Genomic DNA, 27,168 nt, shown 5'->3' with positions numbered 1-27,168 from the left:
GGGACGTGCCCTGGCAGCTGTGGCAGGGTGGGGATGAGGGACGCGCCCTGGCAGCTGTGGCAGGGCGGGGATGAGGGACGTGCCCTGGCAGCTGTGGCAGGGCGGGGATGAGGGACGTGCCCTGGCAGCTGTGGCAGGGCGGGGATGAGGGACGTGCCCTGGCAGCTGTGGCAGGGTGGGGATGAGGGGAATGCCCTGGCAGCTGTGGCAGGGTGGGGATGAGGGACGTGCCCTGGCAGCTGTGGCAGGGCGGGGATGAGGGACGTGCCCTGGCAGCTGTGGCAGGGCGGGGATGAGGGACGTGCCCTGGCAGCTGTGGCAGGGTGGGGATGAGGGACGTGCCCTGGCAGCTGTGGCAGGGTGGGGATGAGGGACGTGCCCTGGCAGCTGTGGCAGGGTGGGGATGAGGGACACGCCCTGGCAGCTGTGGCAGGGTGGCCCCTTGGGGGCGCCAGGCACTTACGTGTCCTACGGGCGGTGCCCCGCGCACTGCGCGGCGGGCTAAGGGCTGTGCCTAGGAGCCCCAGGGCGGCGGGGCAGCGCGGGCGGGGCGGGAAGGCGCGGTGGGAGCCAGCCCCCGCGGGAGGCGCAGGAGGCGGGGCGGGGGCGCAGTCCGCTCCGGCCGCGCCATGCTGCGGCTGCTGGGCGCGGGGCTGCTGCTGCCGCTGCTGCGGGCGGGCGCGGAGCCGGGCGCCACGTGCGGGCCCTGCCTGCCGGCGCGGTGCGCGGCGCTGCCGGCGCGGGGCTGCGCGCTGGGGCGCGCGCGGGATGCCTGCGGCTGCTGCTGGCGCTGCGCGCGCGGCGAGGGCGAGGCGTGCGGGGCGGGCGCGCGCTGCGGCGCGGGGCTGGAGTGCGCCCCCCCGCGGCCCGGCCGGCCCGCCCTGTGCGCCTGCAAGAGCCGCTACCCGGTGTGCGGCAGCGACGGGCGCACCTACCCCAGCGCCTGCCGCCTGCGCGACGCCGCCCGCAGCGCCCAGCGCCGCGGCCAGCCCGGGCCCAGCCAGCGCCGCAAGGGGGCGTGCGAGCAAGGTACCGGGGGGGCACCGGGAACGGGGGGGTCACGGGGAGGTGGGGTCATAGCAAGGTCGGGTGCCCAGGTACAGTCACAGCAAGGTCAGGTGCCCAGGTGGGGTCACGGGGAGGTGGGGTCAGGTGCCCAGGTGGGGTTACGGGGAGGTCAGGTGCCCAGGTGGGGTCATAGCCAGGTCGGGTGCCCAGGTGAGGTCACGGGGAGGCCGGGTGCCCAGGTGGGGTCATAGCAAGGTCGGGTGCCCAGGTGGGGTCACGGGGAGGTGGGGTCAGGTGCCCAGGTGGGGTTACGGGGAGGTCAGGTGCCCAGGTGGGGTCATAGCCAGGTCGGGTGCCCAGGTGAGGTCACGGGGAGGTCAGGTGCCCAGGTGGGGTCATAGCCAGGTCGGGTGCCCAGGTGGGGTCACGGGGAGGTGGGGTCAGGTGCCCAGGTGGGGTTACGGGGAGGTAGGGTTCCCAGGTGGGGTCATAGCGAGGTCAGGTGCCCAGGTGGGGTCACGGCGAGGTCAGGTGCCCAGGTGGGGTCATAGCCAGGTCGGGTGCCCAGGTGAGGTCACGGGGAGGCCGGGTGCCCAGGTGGGGTCATAGCAAGGTCGGGTGCCCAGGTGAGGTCACGGGGAGGCCGGGTGCCCAGGTACGGTCACAGCAAGGTCAGGTGCCCAGGTGGGGTCATGGCCAGGGCAGAGGTTGCTGGGCTGGGGCAGGAGGCTCTCAGCAGAGTGAGGGTGAGGTTGGGGGCGCTTGGTGGGGTCATGGCGACATTAGGATGCGGCCTGGCAGGGGCAGGATGCTGTGCGGTTCCCGGCAAGGTAGGGGCAGGCGATTTTCTGCAGAGTCACTAGGAGCTGAGGTGCCTGGGGCAGAGGGTGAAGGGGCAGCACTCTGCTGGGGCAGGAGGTTCACTGTGGAGTTGTCTGGGGACAGAGGGCTCTGTGTAGGGCCATGGGGGTAGCAGGAATGTTGTGTCGTGTTGTGCTGAATTTCATAGGGTCACGGGGTGGGCCTGGGACTGATGTCTGGGTCTGGGTCTTGTTGTTGTTTCTTTCCTGGTAGCTTACATCTGTTCTCAGTCCACAAATTCAGATAAGACCAAGGCCTTCGATCTCTTTTGTTAATGTACATTATGGAATCTAATAACTTGATTGTCTGCTTCCTAACCTGTAGTTCTAAAGCTATCCTGACTGGCAGCATGTGGCGCGGGGTGCACGTGGGAGGACAACGTTGCAGTTATTTAACTAGCTCACCTCCTCTTGGTCCTTCTATCCAACTAACTGTAAATATAAACGAGATGATTTAGTGCTCAGCTTACCAGCAGCATCTCTAAAAATCTCAAGAACACAAATAATCAAAGTAAGTCAAGTAAACAAACAACACATGCAGGTCTGCCAATGGTGGGGGGCCCAACGGGGGCAGTTCTCCCAGGACTCGGTGATTCAGAGGGGCCCGGGGCTCCTGGCTACCACTACAGCTGCAGCAGTGGCAGCTAGAGAATTGGGCCCTTTAAATTGCTGCTGGAGTACGGCTCCACATGGCTCTGAAGGTCGGGGCAGGGGGGCTCAGTGCCGCAGGCCGGGTAGTATGGAGGACTGGCCCCGCCCCTTCCAGGGCATGGAGTTAGGTCTCCCACACCTTGCCTGGGGGTGCACAGGAGCTGTTGGCTTCTCTGACCACAAGTAGCATTTTTCTGAGCTATAATTTTAAGAGGAAAGCTAATATCAGATCATTCATAGTTTAGTTACAAGCATAGAGAAAAAAAGCTAAAGTAATAAACCCCCTTTCAAGGAAATTTATTTCTTTTAAATGTGTTATGTTTTCTACTGGGTAATATAGTATCAACTGCAGAACATATGCTAATGTTGCTGATACATGTTTCAGAAGGGTTTTATTTAGTCAGCTTGCTTAAGAAACCTGATGTTGATCATATATCAAGGATTTAATGATCCCAATCAAAATCCAAAGATCAGCAGAGAAAATTGAAACAATCATGTTATAGTATGAATTATGTACTCTGTGGATGTTGTCTAATTTCTCTTGGTAATTTTATGAAAATAAATTGTGTGTTGAGCACTTCAGTATGCACAATTTAAAAAGGGAAAGTCATCCTGGAATCATAGTTACATATAGCAAGAGCCAAAAGATAGTTGCAGTTTGAAACAGTCATATTCCACAGAATTTAAGAACCCATTGTAGCATTGTAAATGCAGTTGATATTAGCAAGCCTTATGCATTTTATCCGAAGTCCATTGAAGTTGGTGTATGTCAATAGACCTTGGATCTGATTGTATATCAGTGATTTGAGGCATATTCCCAAGTGAATGCATAAAATGTTAGCCATGTAACTTGTTAATGAGAGAGTAAAACATTTTCACGTGTGTTGAAGCCAACATTTTAAAAATATGGCCAGTAATTTTGAGTACTCAAATTTTGGGGCATTCCACTTTTATTTTCAAAGTGTCGAGCACCTATTGGTGTACATTTTTTTTAAATCACACCCAAGGTGTGAAAATCTGGTTCATTGGGGGTCTATTTCATTGCGACACTAATTAAAAAGCAAAATGGACCTCAGACGACCTTAAGTGGGTTTTTAGGAGACATGTGGAATCTCCAGAATAGGGAGTGACAAACAAGGGGGAAAGTTTGCCATGTCACATACAGCTTCAGAAATGAAGCCACCAGGGCTTTTCATGAGCCGTTTTCTGTTGGGCAACATGGCTTTTCATGCCCGGTGTGAATTCTCTGACCACCCACCACCATGTGCTTCCTTGACTCTGACGTTCCTATACCAGATTTCACAAAAGCTGGGACTTTCCTTCACAGGGGCTTTCCAAGTACCCAAGCTATATAGATACAGGTGCTGTAGAAAGCTGTAAGAACTACAAAAGGTCTGTCTCAACTTGTTTGAATCAAAGCTTAAACAAATGGGTTAACTTAATTAAAATTATTGTTTGCTTTGAGAGGCCTTAAGAACAGCTGTAGAAACTAAAGCCCTGCGTAATTAATAAGGTGGCTTTCCCACTAGCCACTGGAAGCATGTTCCAATTCTAAATATCCTCCTTCCTTTTCCAGTGTTCCAAATCACAGTGCTGTACTTATGTTTTGAGCTTTTGTTTTGAGAAAATGCTGCCCCTGCACCAAAGGAAAAAACCCCTCAACCTCTGCAGTAGTACAATTGATAGATTGATAGGAATCCTAGCTTGTACACAGCCCTCAGGTTCCACAACATGTGGAGTGTTTTCGATTGGGAGGAACGGAGCGGCAATACTATAAAGATACATCTCAAGGACGGAACAGAAACGCAAATCCCATTTTGCTGGAAGGATGTTTTCATAACCAAAGTGTATTAGGGTTTTCCTCCTCCTCCTTCTCTTCCTCTTCTAGTTTCCCATATTCCCAATCAAGTACATCTTGTGAAACAGGATGTGTTTTCTGGAGCTTCTGAAACTAAGAGAAAGCACAAGCACCTTACGTTTCTGCTGTATACTCTATCTATTACCTATCCAGCACTGTATGTGGTGCTTTATGCATATAAAGTTTAGATCCCTTTCCTTGAAGAATTTACAGTCTCACAAGACACATCAGAACAAAACCTTAAGCCATCTCTCTCCCGGGGCACACTTTCACTGTCCATCAGGCCTTTCACAAGGCCTGATGGACGCTGCTAAACAGTCACCTCCAACAGCGATGGGGAGGAGGTGTATTTGTCCTTTGGGAGTGGGTGGGTGGCTGTAGTGCAGAGCGGGAGTTGGGGTGGAGCTAGCAAGTGATCCCCCGATATGGGGAAAATTCCTCCCTGTGCCATGCTGAGGAACAGCACAAGGACTGCAGAGTGTACCACGTGTACTGGGGCTGTATGTGTGACTCAGGATGACCCTACCTACCCTGATGCAGTTTCCAGAATTACTGAGCACACTTTGGCTGTGCTCCCTCCTGCTCTTGACTGTGTGTCAGCCTTCTGTGTATGGAGGCACTGAGCTATTCTTCATGCAATGCCGTGTGGAGCCTTTGCTGGGGGAGTTGACATGGTGCCTGTGTGGCTGCTCTGTGGATACAAAGGAGCCATGGGGCAGCATTGAAATTGGCTGTGGCAGTTCCAGAAAAACTGGCTGCTGTTAAGTTGGTGTATGGGAATGGACTTGCTCGGAAGATGATGTTGAGTTTTATCAGGCAGTTGCAGCAGATGATTGTGCTCATTTGTAAACTGTTTACATCCTCCTGCACTCACTCGGGATCTTAAACAACAAATTCTAAGGCACAAAGAGCTTTACATATGGTGGCTCTGATGAGGTTCTCATAGTCAGGGAGTTTGAGAAAACATTCCAGCTAAAGAACTTGTATGGCCTCCATTGACATAATATCTGTCGGAAAAATTTCTTCCAACAGAAGGATCGAAAAAAGGTGGCAGTGTAGCCGTACCCTGAGAGCGTCTAAAGGCTGGGGATAGCAAGTGATGGAGAGAAGGGGAACAGAGAGGGTGGGGCCTCAAGGAAGGGGCGGGGTCTTGGGGAAGGAGCGGGGTAGATCTTGGCTTGTCCTGACATTTAAAAAGTGATCTTGGGTGTAAAAGGTTGGAGACCACTGCTCTAGATGGTGCTGGGTCCTGCCATGAGTGCAGGGGACTGGACGTGATGCCCTCTCAAGGTTCCTTCCAGTTCTAGTGTTCTATAAATCTATGAGATCAGAGGAACAACAGAGAGGTGTGTCCTGTCCTGTAGATAAGCCTGTAGAAAAGAGCACCCATCACTGTTCCCATTTCTCTGAAGAAAGGAGATGTAGAGTCTTCGCGTTCTCTCTCTCTCTCCCTCGCTCTCACTGATTCTTTTTCAAACGACAGAGGGAAGACCAGATATAATGGTGATGGGGGTCACGGAAGGGCAAAATGCCAGTGGAGGGGGTTCACCCCTACCCTACTAGTAACACTGGGTGGGAGACCCTGTGCAGCTAAGGAATGAGGCCAGACAAACTCCCTTTATGGTAAAATATTTGTATGGCGACTTCTTAACACTTTGGGGAACTTGTTGCTGGGTTTATTTTCCACAGGAAGGAGTGGTGGAAAAGTTCAGACATCTTCATTATGGAAGACTGAACACTATTGTATCTTCTTGCTCTGCTTGTTCTGTTCATTCACTGAAACATTGTAGTCATGCTACATATTTCTGGAAGCTGTCAGCAAGTGAATACTTCTTGGAAATCTCAGAGCGCAGCAATCCAAAAAAAACATGTTTACAACAGTGGATGTTGCTTGATTTTATTTTTTATTTTTTCCTACTTTGTTTAAATCTACTTGCCCTTTTTAAATTGGGACATTAGAGGAGGAAGTGTACACTGCAGGGCAGGGAAGGCAAGGGTGAAGATGTAGGCTGGGGAAATCTCTGTCGTGAGAAGAAAGAGTTTTAATGTGTGTGAGAGAGGAAGAGACTCGACCAGAGCACATGGCAGCAGTACTCACTCGGGTGCCTGTCTCCTGTTACCCCTGCCAATGGGCAGGGCCAATAGATTTAAATAAAATGCCCAACGTGCACCAAAACTTAGCCTCCAAGATGATGAGGCTCACCCTCATCTACTCTGCTCCCACACCCCGCCCAGTTTTCTGCCTGCACTGGGGGAGCAGGAACTAGTCATGTGTTCTCATAGGAGCAGGATTTGGGACCCCCTCTTTTTTTTAACAGGGTTTTACATTTTGTACTTTCCAGGGGGCATTTAAACGATCTGTGTTCCCCTCTGCCTGCCGAACTGGTTGGTGCAGGGTCAGCCTTTACGCAAAATAGCACAAGCATGATAAGAAGATTCATTTCCCCACGCATGTCCAAGCAAATGCTGTTTGAATTTCTTGCATCTTTGCCTCGAATACTCCTGCTCTGTGAAGATGGTGAGTGCCCTTAGAACGGCAGCAGAAGAAAGTTTCACAGATGCACTTCTGTTTTTGCTACATGGTTGAATTGTGTGTGTGTGAGAGAGATCTTTATCAGACTATTCGGTGCTTGAAGTGCATGAGCAATGCCACTTGAATACTTATGCTGGATTTCACAAGAGATTATTTTCATACCTGGAAATACAGCCTGGAAACAAAGAGCTTATTATAGAGAGGGTTATATACAATTTTAACATGCAAAATACTTGTTAAGATGCCCATACGTGCACTGCGGATTTCTTTCGAAGGGAATACAAGTTCATTAACATGCTAGTTTACAAAGCTGACAAAATATATGCCCCCGGAGCTTTCCATATGCAAGAGCGTTGTGGGGATTGCAGCTGTAACGGCAGCTTTTGCTTACAGTGAGAGACCCTCCGACAAGTAGGAAGGACTTTGACATTTCTTACTTCTTGGACAACAAAAAGCAAGAGGCAACACTTTAGTTGGTGTAATTTTCCCTGACCTTGTCCTGGGGCTGTGTCTCTGTCTTGCTTGTTTTCTAAAGCCCTGTAATGTGAAATCTCGAGTACAGGAGTGTCCAGCGGTTGTCTGATGAGCTATATTTTGTGCTCAAGTAGCCAAGTTGTGTAGAAAATTGATATCCGGAGAGACTGAAATGTCCTGCTTTTAATGTTTGTGAGGAACAAGAATGGAAATCGCCCCCACTGGGACTGTGCTGAGCCACTGCAGAGACAGAGTGGGCCCTGAGTCAGCCTGTGCAGTACCGTGTGCTCCTGGGATAAAGCAGGCGAGTGTGGGACAAAATTAAGTAAACAGAGGTTCACTGCCTCGGTTTCCTCTTTTGGGGGAAGTTTGGAGGACCAGGGCCTTCTGGCGCTTTGCAGCCTGGGAGAGCTTTGCTCCCCAGCCCCTGGAGCCTGGCCCTTCCTATTGCGCTGGGATTCCCCTCTCCGCAGGGCAGCCCAGCCCGCTCAAGGATATTGATAGCAGCACTGTGACAGAACCCCGGCAGGTGCTAGTGCTTCTCTTGGCCTGGCGAGTCGCCATTTGCACAGGGCGCGTCTACGCAGCTCCCTAAACTCGAAATAAGAGACGCAATGTGCACGCCGCAAATTTCATATCGTATTTCAAATCTATTTCAAAAGAGCTTCATTTGAAATCTGGCGCGTCCACATAGCCCTAAATTGCAAAATAGCGCACTCGTTATTTCAGAAAATATTTCACAGTAACGGGTGGCTTGTGTAGGCGCAGGGTAGCTATTTCGGGATACCTCTGGTACTCTGTGCAGTGTAGACACGGAGACTCTCAAACCACCCACCAGCCTAGCCCTCCAGGATTCAGCTCCGCTCTTGCTTTGTCAGAGGACTGCTTTGTGTGCCAGGCCTCAGAGTGCTTGGCTGCCTGGCTGAATGGGACCGCTGGGCTGTGTGCGCCGTCACTGCTGCACTCTGGGACATCTGGCAGTCGATAGTGTGAGGGTTCGTGTCCCTGTGCGGTGTCTCTCCTCCACTCCGTGCTTCTTTCGTTCCCCCACTATTCCGGCCTGCGTGTGCTCGCAGCCCTAGAATGACACTGTGATGGCGTGTAGTGCAAACGTGATCCCATGAAGGGCCCGGTTGCATCAGAGTGGTGGTGTTTATTTGAATAGGTGCAGCACCATGCCCTAGTTGCTGCTCCTGAGTCCTGATGTTAACTATAGGAATATACTCTCATACCGCTGGCTAGGGTTAGTCTTCCCCAGCCATGAGCACATTTTGGGACAAAATAAATGCTCAGCCTGCGCCATGATTTGAAATCACATTACCTAGGCGGGCAGCAGTAATTCCTCCTTACCAGTGCACGTGGGGTCAGGCATTCCGGACTCAGGCTGGAATATCACGCCGAAAGACTGAGAGCAAAGGCCAGCTCCCAGCTAATTGACAGTCCGAAGACACTAAGAGCTTTCGCTCCTTTTCATGGCTTCTCTCATGAAGCTGTTTTCACTCCGCACTGGATGGCACCATGCCAGCAGTGCTCACGCAGGTGCCCGCCTGATGCATACGGCTCGCTGTCAGAAGGTGGGCCCTGCTCCTGTTGCCATCAGAGACCATGACAGCTCTTCCGTTGGCTGTTTCACTGAACGGGGGACTGGCCATCACTAGCCACCTGTAAATAATTGCTCCGGGAAGGCCACGGCCTTAAAGTCAGCGGGACCACGCACACCCTTCAGGCTGTGTAGGGAGTTGAGTTGGGGGTCGCCCCAGTCTGCACCACATTCACTGACCCTGACACTACGGGCCAGTTTCCCAGAGGGACTCCTTGAGGAGAGGTGGGAGCTGAGCTGACTTCTTCTGACCCTTGTTACGGGGGCTGAGCATTTCTGCTATTCTGGCCTGGTGGGGGTAATGAGACTGCGATGGGAATAAAGTGGGCGTTTGGGACTTACGCGGGGAAGGGAAGGCATGTTTTCCATTGTATGCCTTTCATTGTCGTTAAAATTCTTTGTCCCAAATACAGCTCAGGAAAGCTAATAAAACTAAATCCTGACGTTTTAAATAAACCTACAGCAACACATGCCAACTCTTTTCAGTTGTCAGAAGAAACATGCTGGTTTGCCATTAATGAACCTGTGCGGCTTTCTAGTAAACTGTGAATGCTATGGAGAAAGATAAAAAGGATACAGTCTCAGAGGTTCATTTGGTTGCAGGGAGACTTTTTACCAATTTATGCTTGCCAACACCCGGCTAGAACTATGTAATCCTTTGGGTCCTCTGCTCCCGTCATCCTTCAAAACAGTTTTATCAAGCAATGTGCCCTTTTTGGCTCAAAGCACAGTAGTTGTATTCAGAATGTGAGTGCTTCAGTTTCAGAAAACTTGCTCATAATGAGAACCAGAACTAGAGCATCCTGCCACTACACTTGATAAATTCACTTCTCCAATTCCTATGCTGTTGGACTAATGAAAACCACAAATAATCACCCCCGTGTACAGTGCTAACTCAATGTCCTTGCGCCCCGTCTAAGCCCTTTAATAAGTCCTGCATTCCACCCTTGCTGGCTTGCCCCGGTGCACCTGTGCTTCCAGAACAGGGGGCATTCTACAGTCTCTCCACGAATTTCTTCTGAAATGGACAGTAGTGCCTGAGGCTGCAACGTTCCTTCTGCCCCCACTGAGGTTATTTCCTGCCTCCGTTCCCAGCGCTCAGCCCCTGACCGCAGAGGCACAGCACCTTGCAGGAGTCAGCTCAGGAACTGCACACCGAAGAAGGATCGACTAATGAAGAAAGCTACTTCACAGCCATTGCATTTTAATCACTTCTTGTAAATATTTACACAGAGAGGTCACATTTGTTTTCCTTCTCGAAGGGGAAATATGCAGGGCCAGGGAAGGGGACGCAGTTCAATAGTGCAGCTGAATAGCTGTTTCCGTCCCACATGGAGCTTGATGCTGATGTGGCTGGCAGGAGAACAGAGGTCTTGTCGTGTGAGGATTAAAATCAAGTAGGACGTGGGCAGCAGAAAAGCAGCCTACGATCTGAGCTAAAAGAAACACTCTGCTCTGCTGTTAGGCCAGGGAGCTGCGGAAGAGCATGTCCTGCCTCTGCAGTAAAAGTGGTCGTGCTCTGGGCTCTGGGCATCCTCAAGGCATGCCTGTGCGGGAAATCTGGGTGCTGCAGAGCCCTAGCAGGCTTGTGACATGCTGTGTGTCCACACACAACTGCTACCCAGGGCACAGATACAGTCCTCCGCACTGATTCTTTTTGCTCTGAGCAAAGCTAATCATTCTTATCTGCGCCAGGACTGGACTGGCATAGCAAGCCAGAAGGGGGAGGTTTCTGCAGTACGGGGTCTCACAGGAGGAAGAGACCAATGCAGATCTTTGGGAGTCCTCCCAGGAATAGAGGAGCATCTCTGTTTGGCGGGAAGCCAGTCATTCACAGCCACCCTCTCCTCCACGGCCCGGCACAACTCTTTCCCTCGGCACCGAGGCTTCCTTTGTTGCCTGATTCAGCTGTTACCCCTTCGGAGCTGCCTGCCTCACTTCTCCATATTCTCCCAGCAGTTCCAGGCAATGGGCAGGGTGGCTTGGGATTTACCAGCCGTCTCAAGCCATCCTCTCTCTCAGCACTTCGAGGAGGGTGTGGCGCAGCTCCCCGGCATCTGGCCTCCCTACTGTTCCTAGTGGGTTTTAACTAGTAGATTTGGTGTGCGGGTTGATGGAGGTAAACGAGGTGGAGAGAGATGGGATGAGCGAGGTGAGAAGGAGCAACGTGAGAGATTCTGCAGGGAGCACGGGCAGAAGGAAGGAGAGCATGTAGCAGAAGAAGTAGAGAATGCAAACGGGGAACCTGTGGTTCTCAGCTTGCAGCCCTCTTGCACCCCAGTCACCACCCAGTTGTGGACCATGTGACAGCCTCAGGCCACACAGGTAGTACGCACGTTGTGTAGATGCAGCCCACAGAACACACAGATGTATGGACTCTCTGCTCTAGTTCATAGTCCTGCAAGCAGGCTGGTCTCACTCCTGTTTGTTTGTTCAGTGCTGAGCTGACAGCAGCCCTTAATGAATAATAATTGGATGTGCTGTTAGTGAAGGATCTTGGCTCACTGGCTAATGTCCAGATAAACTGTGTACCATGGGGCTGATACTCCCTTAAATTCCTAGCCAATGTGCTGCAGTCCGCCTTTTGGCTGGCATTGTGTGCTTCACCTCCACATTTCTTACCACTAACTCTGGAATGAAAATAAAGGCAAACTTTTCATGTTCCCAGGGGTGAGTTCAAAGATAAATAAGAGCAACAATAAATATATACTTGTGGGTGCATTCCATCAGAGTATAGCCACAGACAACACTGTGCCAAGGGTTTTTGCAGTTTTTGGTTTTTTTTAACCAGCACCTGTGCAAAGCACAAGTTGAGATTCCTAGGTAAGGTCCGTGGGGAATGTGGGCTTCTGTTTATCAGGGTAGCACCTGCTAGTGTTCTCTTGGCATGTCTCTGCTAAATTCCAGTGTTGATGAATCTTTAAAACTCTAGAGGGATTTGTTCTTCTTGGACTGAATCTTGCAAGATGTTCTCATGCCAGACGCATGTTCTTTCAGTTTAAAAAAAATATTTTAGTTATTTTTCCCATATCTAGAAGATAAAAATACAGCATTTTTCCCATTTTAGGACTGCTCTTTTTCACCTCCTAACTAAAAATAAAGAATCCTGGGTGTATGGGGGATATGAGACTTGAATGTCTCAAAGCCTAGTGCCTCACAGTCTCAAATCTTTAACTTTTCAAAAACTATTTAGAAGGGGCATGAGAAAATATTCTACCTCTCTGTGCTCACCTCTCCTGTGGCTATTAGTGAGAGCTCTGAGGTGTTGGAGCAAAGGTGGAGACTGTCATCTCTGTGAGGCTGGGACTGTCAGTTTGTTCTGTGTCTGTACAGCACCTGGCACAGTTGGGCCCTCGTTCATGACGGGGGCTCCTACACACTATTGCCATACACATACTAATAATTATAGTACCGCCATGGACTACTCGGTGTTGAGTTGGTGGCATAAGCAGCGTAGGTGGAAAGTGCTTAGCCTGTTCTCCTAATAAGTGTAAGTCGTCCATGTTTCCCACCATACGCGAGAGTTTCCAAACTTACTAGACTAGCATTTTGGTCTTGATGGCAAGCTTTGAGTTATTGCATGCTCTTTTAATTCTGTTGAAGGTGGTGGCAGCCTTTCCAAATGAAGGGAGAGGTTTGTGGCAACCGTAAAACCTAAATAGCTGAACTTTTGGGGTCCTGCTAATTGGTTTGCATTTAAGGTGACTGAAGGATCTTGTGGAACCTTCTATCCTAATACAATCATTTTCGTAATGCTGATGGTGAGAGCAAATGCCTCAGAGGCACGTGAAAGGTGGCGGTCCATGAGTTCTCACAGATCTTCATTAGGGGCGACGAGGGCAGCAGCAGCAAAAAGAAGTGCCTTGATAGCAACTTTTGATTTAGTCTTTGACTTAAGTCATGACCGCTTGAAGAGTTTCCCATCCGATGTGTGGAGATGCGGTCCATCATTTAGAGGCAGGAATACATCCTTGCTTCGCTCCTCTCTTCATCTCAGAACTGTCTGATGCTGACACATCAAACTGGACAGTTGCTCTCAGGCTGTTGTGGAATAAACGTATGAGACAGAACAGGGTTGATGGTAGGAATGTAAAATCCCATCTAATCGGTTCACTGTTACATTTAACCAGTAAACTGCTTAAACGGGGGAAGGCAGGAAGCCACTCCAGCTCAGCCGGGTTGGAGTGCCCCTACTCACAGCATAGCAGGTCCCTTATCCTGGGTGGGGGCTGCTCTGGCCAAGCAGGGCCTGCCACAGATGGGGAGGTCAGCCCGGCCAGGTCAGCGGTTAACTGGTAATCGGAAAGCATTACCTGGTCAGGATGATGCTTACTGGTTAACCACTGACATCCCTCGTAAGGATGTTAAGGACTAGTCGACTATCCAATAAGCATTTGCATTTCAAAGGAGGAATGCGGAAGTGCCTAAATTTACTGCTCTCCACCAGTTCTCAGAAGATCCCCTCCTCATCCCCTGTTGTCTGTTTCATAGTTTTGCTATTTACTCTTCCATGCCTACCTGCGATTGTTATTTTTTTTATATAAATACTTGCATGTAGAATCCAAACTCCAATGCTGGCTGGACACACAAGGGCTGAAATCCATTTTTCCACAGAGAAGCATTATTCTGATTTGATTTGATTTACATTTTCATTCATTGTCTCCTGGATAGATGGAGTAATTATTTTTCTTCATAACATTTTCAAGCACATGTTGTTGTATTACTTTGGTAACAGCTCAGAGCTCTGGTTTAATATCATGCAGTGTGGGCTGTCGTGTTCTATCAAATATCCTTGAAATGTCTCCTATCTCTGTTATTCCCTAGTTTGTAGACCTTGAATGGATTATGACTTTGATCCAAACATTGTTTAAAGTGCTGAAATCATGCAGATACACATTTGCTGGTCTACTGCTTTGTGTTTTTCTACTGTTTATAAAAAAAAATGTTTTACCTTAAAGGCATTCAGTTATTTTTGCAGTGTTTTGGTTCACTGACATTTGGTACACATATGGTTTTTAGGCTTACTTTGCTAAAAATCTCATTAGAGGAGCTGCTTAATATATTACTTGGCTGTTCAGAGTTTGGGGTGTTTCTAGTTCACTGGCCGGTGTGGCTCCGAGAGACCAGAGAAATGGCCATTCTTTAATGTGTGCAGAGTGCTTATGGTCCATCTAGTCACCTCGACTAACAAGATGCCGTGTGTTATTTGTGACATTTTTTCTCAGTATCTGGGATAATAAAACTCTTATTATAGAATGAAAAACAACTCTAGTTTACTTCAGCTAATCCCCCCAGAGCGAGTTCTCGCTGCCCCTGGGAAGACTGTGCTCTGTTCAAGAATCTCTCTAATCCTTTGCTGGGCAAAAGGTCGTCTGAGACTCCTGCCTAATCATAGCTCACAGAGTAGACGCTAATCAGGATGGACTGTGGAAACCATACTCATTTTACCATGAATAAGGGTGCTGAGCTCTCACCCTCGCTTCCACGCCTTCAGCCCTGAAATCACAGGCCTCCCAAGTTCTTTACAGACCTTGGCCTCTTTCACAAAAGGGCTAGCAAAGCCAGAGGAGGGTTGCCTAGTAAATTGTCATCTCGCTGCTGACAAAGTGTTGTTCTGTCAGGCGGTTCATACAGTGTACAACAGGTGTAAGGACAGGCCTTGGCCTTCATCTGCAAACCTTCAGCTTCCTGAGAAATGTATTTGCAAGTCACTAGCTACACCCGCATCGTGGGGCAGCATCACCCCTCATGCCCTGCATGCAGGCCAGAGCTTGGGGCCAGGCAGAGGCCACTGCCCACAGCACCCTCTCCAAGGCCACAGTTCTTTTGCACCCACATTGACTGGCATCTTGTGCGGCAGAGGACAGGAATGTGGGAATAGAAGGTTCCCCTAGATTGGTGTGGTGAGACCTTCCAAAAGGGCAAACGTTGCCTGCATAGAGAGTGCTTGCACCATGGCTGAGAGCCACCTCCGTCCTGCTTTCTGGTGTTGTGAGCCCTGAGGAGGTGCAGGTGGCGTCTGTGAATTTCTCCATAAGGTTGGAATGTATGTGCACAGAGTGCATTGCTGGGTTTCAGAACTGGGTTTAAAGTTTAGGCCTGCCTCTCATCACTTGTATAAGGGCTGCAGTCGCTTTGACTCTTCAGAAACAAGACGTTGGTGCCATTTGTGTTTCTTCTTGTTTAGCTGTTGCAAACATATTTTATTAGTTGGTGGGTTGTTTTGTTTGTTTGCTTTGCTTTTGGAAGTCCATCTGCTGCTGACTATCATTTGATTGCTCTCCTACACAGATCCATGGGTCACAGCAAACCCGAAGGGCTCTAATCAGTTCCAACACAAGATGCCAGACTTGTAATCTTCCTCTGAAAGCTAATGACACAAAACAATAAGGGGAGGTTTGGCTTTGATTTGTGGTCTGGAGCATGAAGTGCTTTGAGGTGGAAAACATCACGGCATGTTTCCATCTTTCGACGCAGCCGTTTGCGTTCCCGTTTCTGCTTATTACATTGCAGGGCAAGACACGCTTGGGGTGACTCTGGGCCCCGTCTCCTCACGCCCCTTCCCCACGCGCACAGAGCTCAGAGCACAGACTCACACAGGCAGACCTGTCTAGGGGCAGCGATGCCAGCAAGCCATTCCTGCAGCTGGACCTCTCAGGGCCTCAGGCAGTGCAGCACTAAGCACAGGCTTAACTCCACTGCTCCAGCAAGGCCCGAGCCCCAGCTTAACTTGAAGCACCCGCGTCACAGCTCTCCTGGCTGGGCCTGAGGAGCGGCTGGGCTGGCAAGAGGAGATGGAAGGACGACGAGGTGTGGCGTGGGGAGGGCAAGAGGGGGCTAGTGTCCATTGTGGGAAAGCCCTTTTACATTAAGCACAAGATTCTGGGAGCCTCGGCTTTTCCCTTCCCTTCCGCCTGCATGTGTGAACTCTCAGCTGGGGAGCATCCTGCCTGTCCCCCTCCACTTGGGAGCTGTAGCTCTAAGGACACTGCAGCGCGGGGGTCGCCTGGGGGCCGTTGTGCCAGGGACGCTGCGGCGCGGGGGTACCCTGAGTCGGGCCACATTAACCTTTAGAGTAGAGCCCTGGCCCCTATACTCCACCTGTGCTTCTTGCTCCTCTCTGCCCCTCTCCTCTTCACCCTCTTCTTCCTCTTCTCCCACCTCACCCAACTCCCGCTGCTTCTTGCTCCTCTCCACCCCTTTTCCCAGGGTGAGCGGCGTGTGGGAACTTGGGGGGAGGAGGAGGAGGAGGAGCAGGGCCTCGGGCTTGGGGCCCCTTCTGAGGGTGAACATGGCACCGTGGGTACCTCAGACACTTGGAGCCCTTTTCTGAACTGCCTCGGTTCCACGTTGCCAGTTTCCCTTCTTGCGTCTGTCTGTGGAAGGAGCAAGTTGAGGGTGTTGCACACAAGCCTGGCTGTTGGGTGCTATTTTCAGAACACTGTGCTTCTCCATATAAAGTCATTTCTAAGTGAGAATGGCGTCTTGGGAGCTTGAGAAGGAAACGGAAAGGCTATTTTTAGGGACAGATTTTTGGGCGTGTGTGGCTGCAAACAGCCACATGAAAATAAAATCAAAACCCATCACACGGCAAGAATTTCCAGCTTTCTGCTCTTATACATCTCCCGTGATGGAGATTCCAGAGCCTCCCTAGGCAATTTATTCCAGTGCTTAACCAGCCTGACTGGAAGTTTTTCCTAATGTCCAGCCTCAACTTCCCTTGCTGCAGTTTATGCCCATTGCTTCTTGTCCTGTCCCCAGAAGTTAAGAACAGTTTTTCTCCTTTCTCCTTGTAACACCTTTGAAAGCTGCTGTCATGTTCCCTCTGTCTTCTCTTTTCTAAACTAAACAAACCCAGTTCTTTCAGTCTTCCCTCATAGCTCATGTCTTCCAGAGCTTTAATCATTCTTGTTGCTCTTCTCTGGACCTGCTCCAGTTTCTCCACATCTTTCCTGTGGATTAAGTAATGTGGGTTAAATACTATAATACCTTTTATTGTACCAACTTTGGTCAGTGAAAGACACAGGCTTTCAGGCTCACACCGGCCCATATTAGTTAACCCACAGAAAAGATGTGGAGAAACTGGAGAGGACCTGGGAAAGTAGTGTTCCAGCTAAATACAAAGTAGAACAGATTGTTAAGCATAAGGTGTTATATCTTGCAAGAGCTAGTTCAAGGAAAAGTGGCCCATTAAGATGTCTGCAGTCAGAGGACAAAGAAGGATTAGTGGGTTACAGATTGTTATAATGAGTCATAAAACCAGAGTCTCTGCTGAGTCCATGATTTTAGTGTCTAGCAGTATGAATTCAAGCTGCCACTTCTGAAAGTGTCGTGCCGGTTTTGAGGGTAAGGACTGAGCAGTCAGATACGGACTGACAGTTTTGTGAAAAGTATTTGCCAATGGGTGATATGGCGTTTTTGTCTTTTATGATGTTTGTGTGTGGATTCCTTTGAGAGGGCAGTGCTTGTCTGCTTTCATCCACCTGGTTTCTTGGGGGCAGCTGATGCACTAGATGAGGTGCATTACACGTGGTGATGAACATGTGTGATCGTGAAAGGTGTGTTTTTCGGTGTCTCGATCACTGTAACTGTGGAGATATGTCTGTAGGCTTTGTTTCAGCACAGTACCATGTGTTTGTACCGTGATTATCACAGTGTCGGTGGGGGTCTCTAGACGCTGCTGTGATCTAACTGGGTGTTAGCCTGGGAAACACTCTCTCACAGGGTGTGGTGCAAGGAGCTTTCCCTGTGATGTTGGAAGCTGGACCCCACAGCATCCTAGAAGTGCTTTGTTTTGGCGTGGAGATGCAGTAGATAGCTACTCCACTGATCTTTGCCACCTGCTAGTTTGTTTTTACACAGGGTAGACTCAGAAGCCTGGGAAGCTGAGCTACAGGCATCCTGGTTTCCCTTCCAGAGTGATGGCCTCACTGGAGCTATGGCTAGCCACTCCCCATCACCACCCCCCAGGCCAATAACTCCGCTTGGTAGTGTGAAAATCCCAGTGCTAGTGCTATTGAAACCCGCGTGCGGCTCTGACGCGAAGGGGGTATGGTCTGTAGGCACAAAAGAGCTGCGCCTCTCATCTAACGTTTCACCTCGCCCCAGGGTAGGGCGCTTCCCTGTGCCTGCCAAGACGTAAGAAGGTGAGTCACCTTACTCGTCTGAGCGGCCCTGCTGAAGAGACGGGCTACTCGCAAGAGTAAAGCTCCACTTTTGCAGGGCCGGAGCCTGATGGGCTGGTATGTGGGAGGGGTCATGAGTGAGGCAGCTGCTGATCCAGAGGACAGGAGGACAGCTAGAGACCCCTCCGATAGACGGACAAGGGGGCCTTTGGCTTTCCTGGCCATGCTTGGAGGGCTGAATCATGATGGTCACACGTATATTGGGGCCAAGCAGCTCCCCATAATGGACTCAAAAATCAGAAAGCATTTTGACTTCTTTTTGTTCAGTATTATTACAGGGTGGATCTCCCTGGTCCAGCACCCTGGGGACCTGACTGGTCCAGGAGGAGGGATTGTGTCAGACCGTGAGAGGATATTTCTGACCCCTCTGCTACCACCACCTCCCACCCCCAGCACTGGCCTGGTCACGGGTTCCTGGCCACTTTTTCCCATCACTGGCCCCACTGAGCTTCCTGGCCCCACCAGGCAGCCCCTTGCCACACGCTGGGCTCCCAGCCACGCCGGGCATCCCCGATGCCAGCACCCCCACCCTGCTAGCCCGCAGGGCTCCCAGCCGCCAGCCCTCTCTGACCCGGGACCTCGCCGGACCGGAGAGTCCCACTTCAGAGAGGTTCGAGCTGCATTTTCAATCTGACGATTTTTAAGCCAGTCCTGATTTTGGGGCATCTTGGATGTGAGGGTCTGACAAGCAAAAGGCCCAAGAGATATCTGTGTGGAAGAGCTGCGTCTGCTCGGGGTATTTGTGCATCTCGTGGGGGCTCTGCTTTCCCAGCCTCCGGCCCTGCCGAGTAAGTCAGGACAAAGGGTCACAGCCTCTCCCCGCTCTAGTTCAGAGCTAAGCTTGCCAGCCAAAGGAGAGGACTCCTCGTGCATTCCTGCTGTGTGTGTCTGAAGTGCGACTTGCAACACAGCACTGCTTTGTAGAGCAAAACAAGGAGATGAAATTGAGCCTGGATGCTCGGAGCACAGCCCAAGCGTTGTTATCAGGCTTTCCTCACAGAGAGTTAAGGGAGGATGGGGCGGGTGTCAAGTGCCAAGTGCGTGAGGAAAACCACACTCGCAATATCTCCATTGCTTCTTCATATGGCGCTATGCTACTTAGTCCTTCTTGGCTGTTTATGTATGCAGCCGTGGCTGTATTGTCTGAGTGGACCAGGACTTGATTGCCTGTGGTTAGCTCTGGAGTCTCCTGAGAGCCAGCCTGGTGACTCGGCGCTCCAGGAGATGGATTTCCTCTCCTTGGGGCTCCAGGTACCCAACATCATTCTGGTCCCAGAAGTGCTCCCCAACCTAGCAAGCTGGCATAGGTTGTGAGAACCACAGTGGTCTGAAGGCCCTTGCAGAGGTCCTCGGGAACTGGCCAGCATGCTGGAAAGTAAAGTACCTGATCTGTCCTGCATTCTGGGAGCGGTGCATCCTGTCAGCAGGAGCGCTGGAGACACGTGCATGTGGGGTGGCTGCTGTGCATGACCTAAGGAGGCCACTAGCTGCAGGCTCCGAGCTATGGTTGGCTTGGTGCCTGTGTGCAGGAGGCAGATGAGATATAAGAACCTGGTGAGCCGGGAGGCAGGTATTCACCAGTGAGGTGCCTAAGTCCAAGTCCAGGTAAATAATCCGTAGGATCAAGTATCAGAGGGGTAGCCGCGATGATCAGTAGGATCAAGGGACTCTTCCTGATGTTTAGCATGAAGCCGTGGGCTGGCAGGAGGCTGAGTGTGCAGTATGGCGTGTGCAGTGTGCGCCGCAGGTGTGCATCGGCGCTCTGATTAGTGTCGGGGACCAGCGCTGGCCTCTTCCTAAAGCCCCGCGGGGAGGACAGGAGGCTGTGTGGGAGATCCTGTAATGGAAGCAAATCCCAGGAGCCTGTGACCCAGGATGGGGAGATCTGAATCCAGCAGGTCTCCCGAGGCCCCCGGCGCAGGGATGACAATCTAGGCGGTAGGCTCTTCATCTGGAGGTGTCTTCGCATCCGCTTGCTGAGCCGTCTGACTCCTCCCGAGCGATGCCGAGGGTGCAGTGGAGTCCCAAGAACTTTTCTTCTGCATGAATTCCTTGTGCCTGGCCTGGGTGCGGCAAGTGGGCGATTTCTTCCCAGAAGAGTGTGTGCTTGGCAGGACTGGTGCAGCGGGGGGGCTGGAGCTCAGGGGCATACCCCTGCCTTACTGTCTCTCTCCTCCATTGTCATTCTTCCAAGAAATGGGCAGCACTGTCTCCTAGATTTAGTTCTGGCACCCACTTGTTGCCAGGAGGGGAGGTATTTACCCGGAGGCTGGGATCTGTATGGTGGGCAGAACCGTTGCACACACGGTCTCAAACTTCCAAGGAAATATTGCTGCCAGCAGGCACCGCGCTGCAGCTGTGGACTGCCCCCAAAAGCTGCAACGAGGGCAAAGCGGCCAAGAGCGGAATGGTAATGCACTTTGTAAGAGCTCGTCCCAGATCTGCTGCACTTTGGCCATGGCAGGCGAACAGCACAGCGGCAGAGACGCTAAGAGGTGTAGCGGGGTCAGACGGGGATCCGGGGTTAGAACAGCGGCTATGAAGAACAGAGAAGCTATCAACCCTCTGGCTTCAGGACATCAGCCAGGCTCCAGCCAAGGAAGCTCAGTCGGCATGTCCCTTGGAAAGAGGCTGGCCCAGAACCGTCCACTGCAGGGCTTCTTCGCAGAAGCCTCCGGTCGCTGATGGAGAGGGAGATAGAGACGAGGTAGCTGCTGGCCTGGCAGTTCCTACAAGACATGCTTTGTCCGGATTTGGGGGGATTGCATGTCTCTGCCTCTGTCTCCTGAGGACGAGGGACAGACGACCTCTACGATACAGCCTGTAAAGCTTCCCTTGCCTGGAAAGAAAGACGCTTTCACTTGGGGTTCGCTTTCTGTTTCCAGAGTTTAATAGCAGGGTTGCAGGGCAGGCCCACGCAAAGGAGATTAAACGAGTTCATTCTTCTCCTTCCCGGAATACTGCCTGTGCCTAATACGCTGCCACGGCTGAGGGTCAGCATGTAGGGCCAGATTCTCCAAACGACTCCGTATCAGCTCCCGTCTCCGCTCGTAAATGACACGCCCAGGCCCCAGCAGCTCCCACTGAGAACAGTCTGGCCGCTTGGGTTACTGTCTGGTGGGAGCTGAGCTCGTGTGGAAAGCTGGCCCTGCCTCCCCTCCCCCCACCCCCCTGCCCTGCTCTCTCACACACTAGCCTGTGTTCCCTCCCTGCCCCACGTGTCCACGCATGCGCCTGCTGCACGTTTGCTGGCCTCTGGAGAAAGGCAGCAGGCGGAAGTGCGCTGGTGGGATGGTTTCTCCATTGCACTGTCACGGTGAGATGTGGTGTGTGGTATCTTGGTGGCCTAGTGCGGGTGAGTGGCTGCAGCGTCTGGACACCGGAGGTGTGGGGAACCCTCCTTCCCGTGGTCGGGATGTGGAGAGTGAGGTGGTGACTTGCCTCAGGAGGGCAGCAGAGCTGAGAACACGCACCGCCTGCAAAGAGCATGGGGGGAGCAGAGCGATCTAGGACGTTTTGCAGCCATTGAACCCCCTGCTGGCTCCCACTCTACCTCTGGCCCCTCGTTCCAGGCTCCTTGCCCAGCCAGTTCAAGTCCCCCCACCCCTGCACTAACTGCAAGGCCCAGTTTTCTGTTCCCCCTCCCCTAAAGCCCTTGTCTTCCCATCTCCACCGCCACAGCCTGTCACAGTCTCCTTCCCCCACCCCCAGTCCTGTGACCTTGGGTGCCTTAAAACGCGCTGGTGCTGTCTCTCGTGTGGCTGGAACTCCCGGCCGGCATCTGAGCGGCTGTGTGATACACAGCCCTGGACCAGAGACTCTGACTCCAGCCGTCTGCTTCTTACCTCCCGGCCGCGCACGGATCTCCACCAGCCTTGGTGACACCTGGCAAGGAGACCCCAACGCCCCCGGCTTACGTTTTCCCAAGCCATGAGCTGTGCAGCATCCAGCCTGCTCCCGGCTCTGCCAGAGGAATAACAAGCTTCGTTTGCTCTTCCAGAGAGACAAGCCGCACGGCTGGCCATAGTACCCGGAGTTCAAATTTGACAAAGTCATAAGCAACTGAAATCAGAGTCTTCTAATGGGACATGTTGGGCAACCCTAATTGGTGGAGCTACCACACGTGGCTATAACAGTAGAAGAGAGTCCATGGCACTGAAACTGTGGAATGTAACAGGGTACAAACAAGAGGCAGGGAATCAGACATCCAGTTGTAGTCACCTGTTTATAAAAATCTCTCTCTTCACAGGGCCTTCTATTGTGACGCCCCCGAAGGACATCTGGAATGTCACTGGAGCAAAGATTTACATGAGTTGCGAAGTCCTGGGCGTTCCAACCCCAGTGCTGACTTGGAATAAGGTCAGTGGCACGGGATCTGTTTTTCACAGGTAGCATGGTTTAGGCTATGCTTCCTCACTGTAGTGCAAGGCTCCTTTCATCTTGGGGGAGGTGGCAGAGGAGCAGAGAGAACTAGTCCATAATAAAGAAAAGCTCTGCACTGTTTTTAAGGTGTCTAGAAAGAAGGACAGTACCATTTGTGGAGAAAAATACCAAATGTGATACCAAATCCAGCACCATCTGTAAACTGTAGCACTTTAGAAGGGAAGCCAAGACTGTTAGGAATTGCAGGACAAAAGCTACAGCAAACCCACCAGCAGAAGAGAATGTTTGCAGTGAGTTTCTCTGGTCAATGCAAAAAACAAAACCAAAAAACCCAGAACCAAAACTTTTTCTTTTGTATTTGTGTCTATGCTGATAAGAGAAACACCATTATTCTCTGCCATATTAAAAACTGGTGTTGAGAATGGCTAAAGAATGTCTCCCAGGGATCTGTTGTGAAGCTCATGCATGCCTGTGGCTTTGAAAATGCTGACCTTGAATGCCCAGATCAGAGTAACCCGCAGTTAATTTTTATTTTCTTTTGTTAGCCTTGGGGAGAATGTGGATGCTGCTCCTCTGCTGGGTGGTTTCATAGTGCTGGGGGCTGTCTGGGTTTGGTTTTACCCGTAGTCCATAGCAAAGAGGGTGCACAGTCACTTTCAGCCGCATTGTCCGGCAGCTCCATCGGAGTCTGGGCCTGGGACCGCGTAGGAGCCCGAAGCCCAAAACAGAGCCAATTCCATAATTTGCTTTTGCTTCTCCTGCTTTGCTGCCTCCTTGATTAAAGAGAAGCCTTGGTGTTAATTCCAAGCAAAGGGTAACGGTGCAAATAAAGAGTGCTGCTGTGCAGGCTCCATCACTTTCCAAGTTTTCCCAAACCCACAGGCTCAAGACCGTTGACTCACAATCAAGTAAACATACTTTGTGGGAAATGGGTAGAATAGTGAGTCCCCTACATAGCAGGGCCAACCACAGACATTTCCTGGTGGCCAGGAGGCCTTGTAGTGCACAGGTGAAATCAGCTGTGTTGTAGTGTCAGCCTGAGCTTCAGTGGACTTCTATAGCTCTGCACCTAGTTTGCTCCTCCAGGGTCACCAATGGAGTCTGGCCCAGAGAAATGAGAACCCCTCTACGGTGCCACTTGGCAGCACTTCCAGGAACGTCCCAGAGCACTGCCTGGGAGGCGTGTGCGGGAAGGACAGCCGCTGCTTGCTGTAAAGGAATAGCCGTGGCAAGGCGACCTGTAGGAACACCTGTAACTCAGTCTCATCTCCCCAGGTGCATGGGCCCAGCTTTTGTGTGCAGACAAGGCTTTAGGAGTTTGGTGGCAAAGGTCCTGCAGGTATGTGTGGTGGCAGTCTCGTCAATGGACTGGCAGCTTGACTCTTGGTACTCTTGCTCAGATACTAAGGGGACAGTATGGTGTGCAAAGGCTGGAGCTTCTGCCTGGCGACCGCGACAACTTGGCTATCCAGACCCGGGGCGGCCCTGAGAAACATGAAGTAACTGGCTGGGTGTTGGTGAGTACTCGTGCACGTTGACATACAAGCCTAGTAACGGATCGGCAAGACCCAAGTTTCCGGGTACAATGCTGGGCGCTTACCATGGGCTAGGGGCAGCATTTGTCTGGGTGTTGGAAACAGAGTCTATGTGAATGTGAAGTTAAAAAGCAGTCACAGGTCTGATGAGGAGTAAGGTTAAATGCATTCAGTTGGCCCTAGCCTTTGCTTTCCCGTGCTGTTACTTACACATGTGCAAACAACGAGGAGGGAGAGCGGCATGTTAAAACGCGCTCAGGAGCAGGACAGAGCGAAACGACAGACCATCTCTCCTGCACAGACTGGACACTGCGGCTAGCTAGTGCAGGGCTTGGAGACCAGCAGTCTTTGGTGACCGTCCCATGGGAATGGAACGCCACCGGACTGCTGTCCTGCCTGCTGTAGCACAGAGAACCCTTGTCCTGGGCATCTTGGACCTGAGACCTCAAGGCATGTGAATTCTCTACATGCCCAGCCCTTTAAAAAAACCTTTTACTGCGAAGAGTTAAACTGTTCTCAAGTGGGAGCACAACTGGAGCAGCACGCTAGGGCCTGAGCTGCAATGTGTGGAAATGAGTTGGAGGGGGAAGAGAGCATCAGCAGGGAAGCCGGCAGAGAGGTGGCACATCTTGCTTTGCTTTGCAACTAGATAAGCTTTGGCAATAACAGACCATGCTGTGCAATTGCTTCAGCCTCCACCCAAGGCAGTGCCTGGGGAATGCAACTCAAAGGCATTTGCTCTGTGCACCAAAACGGGTGAGGCTTGGGAAGAGAAAGCTTTAGAGCAGGGCAAACGAGAGTTAACACAAGTTTGGTGAGACACCTTTCTGGAGAGGGGTACCAAGAGTACTGCTTTTTCCTGCCTCCTCCCCATTACAACAGGACCTTCTAACACAGCCCAAACCCTGAGCAAACACAAAGGCTGCGTCTAAACTGGCACGTTTTTCCACAAAAGCACCTGCTTTTGCGGAAAAACTTGCCAGCTGTCTACACGGGCCGCTTGAATTTCCGCAAGAACACTGACGATCTCATGTAAGAAATAATGTGCTGCTCCCGTTAAGGCAAAAGCCCTCTTGTGCAAATGCTTTTGCGCAAGAGGGCCAGTGTAGACAGCGTGGTATTGATTTGCGCAAAAAAGCCCCGATCGCGAAAATGGCAGTCGGGGCTTTCTTGCGCAAAACTGCGTCTAGATTGGCATGGACACTTTTCCGCAAAAAGTGCTTTTGCAGAAAAGCATCCGTGCCAATCTAGACGCTCTTTTCCGCAAATGCTTTTAACGGAAAACTTTTCCCTTAAAAGCATTTGTGGAAAATCATGCCAGTCTAGACGTAGCCAAAAGGTCTGAGGCATTTGGCTAAAGCAAACCCTGATGTTAAAGACAGTGGGGCTAAAAGTGGATTGATTGGCTGATCTCCAAGTCAGGTGCCAAAGGGCGTCCTATACTGTGGTTAGCTACTGCCACCTATCTGATCTGGGATCCAGCACCCACTGTTGGCCCAGTTGAAAAGTCAGAATTGAGTTTCTGCTCCCTTTGCTAACAGGGAATGAATTCTCATTTTTTAGGGTTGAATTTATGATGCAACTTTTTTAAACAACATATTGCTTGCTCAGGAGAACATGAAAGTTTTCCAGAGGGCTGGTTAAGAACTATTCTGGCCACGTGCAATCTGCAGGTGTTAATTCCCACTTGATCTGTTACCTATTTTGTCGGATACTACTGCTGTTATACAACCTAACAGTGACACAAAGTGTCTTGAGAACCAACCCTGTGTAGTGAACAAGGACACGTGTTGTTTGCTTTGGTAGATATCTCCTTTGAGTAAAGAGGATGCTGGAGAGTACGAGTGTCATGCATCGAACTCCAAAGGAGAGGCTACGGCTTCTGCACGCATTACTGTTGTCGATGCCTTACAGGAAATACCCCTCGCTAAAGGTAGGTCATGTGTGCAAAGTTACAACACTGTTCTATATATGCAAAAAAAAAATTATAAAAGGAGGTTTATGGCCTGGTTGCTTAGGATAAGAGAACAACCTGAAAAGTTGCTTTTAAAACTTGGTTAGAAATATCAGCAAGGTACACCTCATAACAAACCTGTCTTTCTGCTTTTGGTGAAGCACTTCATGGAGATCTTTACTGAGTGTTCACAAATAGCTAAGGACTGAGCCTTTATTAAACAAATGCTTTTTTCCCCCAAACATTGTGCTAGGCTTTGGAGGGTAACTAGTTAAAAGTTACATCATCTGAGAAAAACTCTTCTGTTCCAAATAGCTCAGCTTTCAGGCTGCTATGATGGTGATTTAATTGGTTCTTCAGACACCATGTTCTCTGAAAAGACCTGAATTTCAAATTATGTAAGGGCCACAAAGTCATTTTGGAAGACATGAAATTCTAAGGACATAAGCTTTAGCCAAGTAAGAAGTTATGGGGCAGACGCTGTCTCTATTTAAAAGGAGTGTACCCCAAGCTCATTATAGGGCAACTCTGCCCCAGTGCACGACAGGTATGCCTAGCCTGGGTAGTCTGAGTGCAGTCAGTCATATACACAGTGCCCTAGTTCCCCAAAAGCCTCCTAATAGAGCCATTCTCCAGCTCCTATTGTCAAATATAGCGTTGTTTCCATTCCCCTCTCCAGGGACAGCTCCTGAAGTCACCCACCCAATGGGCTAGCAGCATGCTATTATCAATTCCTTATGCCTTGAGTGAGGTAGAGAGGCCTGGCGCCTGGGACCTAAGTGACAACTCCTCCCACAACACTTCAGTGTGAGGATTCTCACTCCATGTCCTAACCCTGCCCAGGGGTCCCACCCTCCTACTGAATCTCCCCCTTGTGTCTACAGGCCACTGAGCAGGCCTTCTGCTTTTGTCAGTTCTAGCTCTCGGCACTCCTAGGGCTCCTGAAACTCCTGTCCAAGCAAGGTGCCAGTTCGCCTTGCTGCCTCCTGCCTGACCGTCTCAGGCAGCTCGTACTCCACTGCCTGTGTGAGATGCTTCTCAAGCCTACTTGGGGGTCAGCTGGCCACTGAAAAGCACACTGGCCTCTTCCCTCTTAAAGGACCTTTGCCATCTTGTGACAGGCATGG

General features: G+C 51.0%; 1 protein-coding gene and 1 long non-coding RNA gene across 2 annotated transcripts in view; one reads left to right on the top strand and one right to left on the bottom strand.

Annotated features, from left to right (window-relative positions):
• LOC106732338 (uncharacterized) overlaps positions 1-541 on the bottom strand; it is a 73,417-nt gene extending 72,876 nt beyond the window's left edge. The window contains exon 1 of the long non-coding RNA XR_012903928.1: positions 464-541. This is a non-coding gene — a long non-coding RNA (uncharacterized LOC106732338). The remainder of the gene's footprint in view (positions 1-463) is intronic.
• A 14-nt stretch (positions 542-555) lies between these two features.
• The window catches only part of IGFBP7 (insulin like growth factor binding protein 7), a 27,083-nt gene continuing 470 nt past the window's right edge, over positions 556-27,168 (top strand). Inside the window, exons 1-4 of the mRNA XM_075929218.1 lie at positions 556-1,029; positions 22,419-22,528; positions 23,953-24,069; positions 25,894-26,020. Of these exons, the coding sequence (XP_075785333.1) occupies positions 630-1,029; positions 22,419-22,528; positions 23,953-24,069; positions 25,894-26,020 (754 nt within the window). The 5' untranslated portion in view covers positions 556-629. The remainder of the gene's footprint in view (positions 1,030-22,418; positions 22,529-23,952; positions 24,070-25,893; positions 26,021-27,168) is intronic.

Source organism: Pelodiscus sinensis, chromosome 5, assembly GCF_049634645.1.
Source record: "Pelodiscus sinensis isolate JC-2024 chromosome 5, ASM4963464v1, whole genome shotgun sequence".
In the NCBI taxonomy this organism is placed as follows: Eukaryota; Metazoa; Chordata; order Testudines; family Trionychidae; genus Pelodiscus; species Pelodiscus sinensis.
Note: the sequence above shows the minus strand (reverse complement) of the source record. Positions and strands in the feature narration are given on the sequence as shown.